This window comes from Glycine soja, chromosome 12 (assembly GCF_004193775.1).
Source record: "Glycine soja cultivar W05 chromosome 12, ASM419377v2, whole genome shotgun sequence".
Lineage (NCBI taxonomy): Eukaryota > Viridiplantae > Streptophyta > Magnoliopsida > Fabales > Fabaceae > Glycine > Glycine soja.
This window is the reverse complement of record NC_041013.1, coordinates 9,246,269-9,252,318: the sequence shown is the minus strand read 5'-3', so window position 1 is coordinate 9,252,318 and position 6,050 is coordinate 9,246,269. Positions and strand designations below refer to the sequence as shown.

The 6,050-nt window shown below is 29.8% G+C and overlaps 1 protein-coding gene across 1 annotated transcript; it reads left to right on the top strand.

Annotated features, from left to right (window-relative positions):
- The first annotated feature begins 5,049 nt into the window (after window positions 1–5,049).
- LOC114378669 lies at window positions 5,050–5,832 on the top strand. Its single transcript, XM_028337316.1, has one exon. The coding sequence runs from the start codon at window positions 5,050–5,052 to the stop codon at window positions 5,830–5,832; it is 783 nt and encodes a 260-aa protein (XP_028193117.1).
- Window positions 5,833–6,050: the final 218 nt, after the last annotated feature.

Below are 6,050 nucleotides of genomic sequence, written 5' to 3'. Positions count from 1 at the left end.
TGCAATATCATCTCCCTGTGCTAATTGCCTTCTTTTTTAGTTAGTTGTTGTTATGATATCAGTGTTTTTGTGGGTATGTGTATGTTCCCATCTTGGTTTGTTGATCGGGTTTTGAACTGTTCAAAAGTACACAGCTAAATAGGAGAGTTTGTTTTAGATTTGAAAAAAAGTTCTGTTATAAGCAGAGAATCACGAAACCTATTGAAACAGTCTAAAGACTCGGACCTAAGCTCGTTTTAAAAATGGGGAAATAACGTGTAATATCTCTTATGGATAGGATTCACTTAACATATATAGTTTAATAACTTTGGATATTCAATCTTATTAACGAATTAATTAGAAAGTTTTTATTAAATAGATTATTATTTTTTAATTAAAAACTAGTATTTACAATATACAATTAAATTTTATATTTATATTAGGGTAAGTTTTTTATTTTTTTACGACAGGGTAAGTATATATGTTTTTAGTATCTTTAAAATATGTTAAATCTAGAATTAATTGTTCTCCAAAAATTTTCTTTAAAATTTTAACATATTCATGTTCACCATGTTAAAAATTTTAGAGAAACTGAAATGGGACAAAAAAATTTAGAGGGATTAATTTTAAATTAAATTTCATATATTTTAAAGGATAAAAAATATATTTTACTATTTATAATTATGATATAATTTTTTAATCATTAGAAATTTCTTTTAAATATTGAAATTCAATTTCAATATGAAGATAAAAGCTGATAGATTAAAAAATGACAGAGAAATAAAAAATAAATTATACAAGTAAAGCTAAAAGGCAGTAGTTTTGATATGATTAAAAGAGAAAATTTTTTATCATTGCAATAATAATATGTGAAATATATATTTAATGAAAAAGTCTAATTGAGAGAGCGAAAATAGTGGAAATGTCACTCTATGTTAGTTTTAACATATGAGAAATTAAATAGAGTACGTTTACAAAATGTTCTTACATGTCATTGTTGTATTAACTCTTTAATCATGTTAGCTATCAACTTTATTATTATGTCATCGATAATTAACGTTGTTACCGGAGAATAAGAACTAAAATTGTTAACAAACGAAAAACATAGGAATCAAATATACTAAAATTTTGTGATTAATATATTTAGGGATTAAAAATATAATTAACAATGGAAAAGTATTTTTTTTAATCCCTAGACAATAAAAGTGAATTTTACAAATAATTTAAAGACTAGAAATATAATTAATAAAAATAAAAATAATATTACCCTGACAATGAACTCGGTTGTGGATCAAACTGTTAACTTAACTCATTCAACATTTAAAACAACCCCATTTTAGTAATGTTTCAAAAGAATCCTCTTTGCTCATTGTTGAGTAATTTTGATTCTAAGTAAGACACACATTATGTTGAGAAGAAAACTTGAGAATAATAAAAAATATTTGATAGCATTTTATTAAAAAAATTCTAAAATGTTCTGGATATTAATAAAATCACATTATTTGATGATATTTACACAATAAGGTCTTATTACATTTTCCCTTTTATTATATTTTTTTCTTTCTTTTTTTTTTACATTTTTAGGACCTTCTTTTACTTTTTCTTCTTTTAAAATAGAGAAAATTCTAAAGATATTTCAAAATTCGACACAAGCAAAAAAATCATAGAATTCACTTTTTTCTTATTCTTCATGCCCTATATTATGTCTTGGGCCTCAATCATCATTTGTTAGGACTATTCAAAGTCGATTTGTTGACTTGGGCAGGACATTTAGTTCGTGTCAATTTTTATTATTATTTTTTTTACATTCCTAAGACCTTCTTTTACTTTTTCCTCTCTTTCCGTTTCTTTGATAATTTGATTTCTTTATTGAAATTTTTTGTTTTTCTTGTTTGTTTGATTTTTTTATTTACTAGTTAAACATGTTAAAATATAAGATATCTTAAAAATATTTCAAAATCCAGCACTACTAAGAAAATACAAAATCTATCCTTTTCTTATTCTTTATGTTCTCTGATTACATCCTAGGCCTCAATTATGTCCTACGCCTCAATCATCAATTGTCAGGACTATTCGATGTCAATTCCTTGGCTTCAACAGGGCATTTAGTCCATGTTGATTTTTATTACACTTTTTATTTCTTTTTTACATTCCTAGGACCTTCTTTTACTTTTCCCTCTCTTTTCGTTTCCTTAATAATTTGATATTTTTTGTTGAACTTGTTTGTTTTCCTTGTTTATTTGATTTTTTATTTACTAGTCAAACATGTTAAAATAGAAAAAATCTTAAAAATATTCCAAAATCCAACACAAGCAAGAAAAACACATAATCCAGCTTTTTCTTATTCTTCACACCATGGGTTATGTCCTGGGCCTCAATCATCATTTATTAGGACTATTCATAGTCAATTTCTTGGCTTGAATAAGACATTTAATCCATGTCGATTTTTATTACATTTTTTCTCTCTTTTTTTACATTCCTAGGACCTTTCATTTACTTTTCCCTTTCTTTCTGTTTCCTTGATAATTTGATGCTTTTTTTGTTGAACTTCTTTGTTTTCCTTGTTTGTTTGATTTTTTTTTATTTACTAGTTAAAGATGTTAAAATAAAGAAAATCCTAAAAATAGTTCAAAATCCAGCACAAGCAAGAAAAACATAAAATTCACTGTTTTCTTATTCGATCTTCACGCCCTAGATTACGTCCTACACCTCAATCATCATTTATCAGGACTATTCAGAGTCAATTCCTTGGCTTGAACAGGGCATTTAGTCCATGTTGATTTTTATTACATTTTTTTATTTCTTTTTTACATTCCTAGGACCTTCTTTTACTTTTCCCTCTCTTTTCGTTTCCTTGATAATTTGATTTTTTTTTGTTGAACTTGTTTGTTTTCTTTGTTTGTTTGATTTTTTTATTTATTAGTCAAACATGTTAAAATAGAGAAAATCTTAATATTTCAAAATCCAACACAAGCAAGAAAAACACAAAATCCATCCTTTTCTTATTCTTCATGCTATGGATGACGTCTGGGGCCTCAATCATCATTTATCAGGACTATTCAGAGTCAGTTTCTTAACTTGAATAAAACATTTAGTCCATGTCGATTTTTTATACATTTTTTCTTTCTTTTTCATGTTCCTAGGAGTTTCATTTACTTTTTCCTCTTTTTTTCGTTTCCTTGATAATTTGATATTTTTTGTTTTCCTTGTTTGTTTAATTTTTTTATTTACTAGTTAAAGATGTTAAAATAAAGAAAATCCTAAAAATATTTCAAAATCTAGCACAAATAAGAAAAACACATAATCCACCTTTTTCTTATACTTCAAGTCCTGGATTACCTTTTAGGCCTCAATCATCCTTTGTCAAGTTGAAAGTCAGTTCTTTGCCTTGGATTGGACATTTAGTCCATATCGATTTTTATAACATTTTTTTTTTACATTCCTAGGACCTTACAAATCGAGCCTTTTTTTTTATATTATCAAAAATAATTCTCAAACTCACTCATGGAGAAAAATTAGAAGATTCTTGGAAACAATCTTTTGAAGTCACACTTCCTCTTGTGAATGTAATGAAACTTGTTTTTGCGACTTTGTTTCAAACCTTGTCAATCCAATTTTAAGAACTTTCCTGCATTTTTTTAATCCTAATTATCTTCAATATGAAAATCAGTGTTTCTTGTGTGAATTGATTTTCAGCCGAAAGGATTGGAAAAAAAAAGGAATTGAATTGTTGTAAAAACAAATTTGAACTGAATTATTTCTACAAAAGATGTTCACTTATAATCAATTTTTTTTTTTAATTTTGATTCTTCCATCGTGTCGCTCATTGTGAACCAAATTGGAATCGGTTCAATTCTTGGACCAGCTAAAAACCAGTTCAAATTAAATCAATTTAGTTCTAAATAGGTTCTTTAAAAGCATTTCAGTTTTGAATCAGTTTGACAAAATAGTATGCGAATTTGGATTCAAGAACAGAGGGAGACAAGAGGCAAAAAAAAGTGCTTAACCCGGTTTGCGTCACAAGCTCGAACCGAGATCTCGATCAGGCCGACCTTACCTATCATTTTTCACAATACTGAAGTAGAGTAAGGATTCATCTCACTTCCACTCTTACAAATCACTTCTACGGTTCTAGTGAATCTCATCATCATATTTATTATTTTTTCTTTAGCTCTCTTAGATTCGATGCTTAACATTAATTACCCTACCAAATAAGTGTATCAACAAACATTATAAATCCAAAATCTCATTCAATCTATCATCTTTAATATCTTTAGTTTTAACTTAATTTTTAAAATAATTAAATTACTCATTTGATCTGATTTCATCATTCATATCTTTTTACTTTCTATATTTTAAAAAGTAATTTTTTTAGTCTTTATGTTTTATAATTTAATTCTTTTTTAGATTTTATAATTTAAAAAGTGATCTTTTTAGTCTTTAAATTATTAATTATTTTTTATTATAAATTATTTTGCGACAAATTAATTATGAATTACTCGTTAATATTTTTGTAGTTAGAGTAAGGACTAAAAAAAAATTAAAATATAAAATATAAGAATTAAAAAATCACTTTCAAACTATAGGGACTAAAAGAGAAGGACTATAAGAAAATTAAAATATAAATTATAGAGACTAAAAATATCATTTCAAAAGGACTAAAAATGTACAAATAATAAACCAATAGGATTAAATAAGTAATTAAACCTTAAAAAAATTATTAATGAATAAAAATAATAATATATCATAACAAATTATTTGTCTAAAATATAATTTATATGTTAAAAAATTATTTATTGCAAATTTAATTATAATATAATTCATATATGTAAAAATATTTACTTATTATAAATAATATATTTAGAATATTGGTTAAAAACTAAAAGAAAAAAAATTATTGTATAAATAATAATAAAAAGTATAAAGAAGATCATTTGCCATTAAAATTACTATTAATTTTGGGTGTATAAAGTAAAGATTTATTCCATGCAATGCACGGTAAAAATACTAATAAAAAAAATGTAAAAACATTAAAAAAAGACTAAGAAAAACCTAAACAGAGTGTAGAAGATGAGGTGGAGAGCAGAGAAGGAGATGATGAAGAGATCTGGAAAACATGAAGCGGAGGGAGGAGAAGACATACTCATCGACAGATTCCTCAAGCGCCTCTCTTTCGTAGCCATCGCAGTAGCCTCCCTCACGCTCCTCTTCCTCCTCCTCCGCACGCCCGACACGTGTGTCCCCCACCACGCGCCCCGGAAGCCGCACCTCCGCTTCCCCAAATCCACGTGCGACTTCTCCTCCACGCGCCCCCACGTCCCCGCCGAGAAGCGCGCCCTGCGCATTCAATCCACGCGCCTCTGGACCGCCAAGGTCCTCTCCTTCTCCCTCCTCTTCCGCGACCACCTCCTCCCCCTCCTCCTCTCCGCCGCTTCCTCCAACAACTACAACCACTCCCGCGTCCTCTGCGTCTCCGCCGGCGCCGGCCACGAGGTCGCCGCGCTCCGCCGCCTCGGGATCGACGATGTCACCGGAGTCGAGATCCTCGAGTCCCCGCCGCTCGTCCGCCGCGCCGATCCGCACAATCTGCCGTTCTTCGACGGCGCGTTCGACCTCGCCTTCACCGCGAGATTCGACGAGGCACTGTTCCCGGCACGGTTCGCCGCCGAGATGGAGCGCGTCGTCCGGCCAGGTGGCGCGTGCTTTCTTCTCGTTGCGGAGTCTGGGGAGGACGAGGTGAGGCAGGTTGTTGAATTGTTTAGGAATTCGAGGCTTGTTGGGTCCAGTAATGTTTCTTTGACTGGAATGAGAATGACCAGTGTTATTTTGAGAACTAGAGAAAATTCTTCTTGATTTATTGTTCTGCTAATTCTTCTATTTTTATTTTTTTTATGTATGTGTATTTGTTAGTGTATACTTTTGCTGTAAAAATTCTTATACTGTGAAACAATTATAAATGATAGTCATCAATTTTATCATATATTGTAATTCATGATGAATAAATAGTGTATGCACTGACATGTTTGAACAGTCATTTTTGTGAATGATAAATTTGTTGACTTTGTTAGGTT

Bases quoted from the DNA above. Each gene is read 5' to 3' on its own strand.
- LOC114378669 (XM_028337316.1), top strand. From the start codon at position 5,050: ATGAGGTGGAGAGCAGAGAAGGAGATGATGAAGAGATCTGGAAAACAT.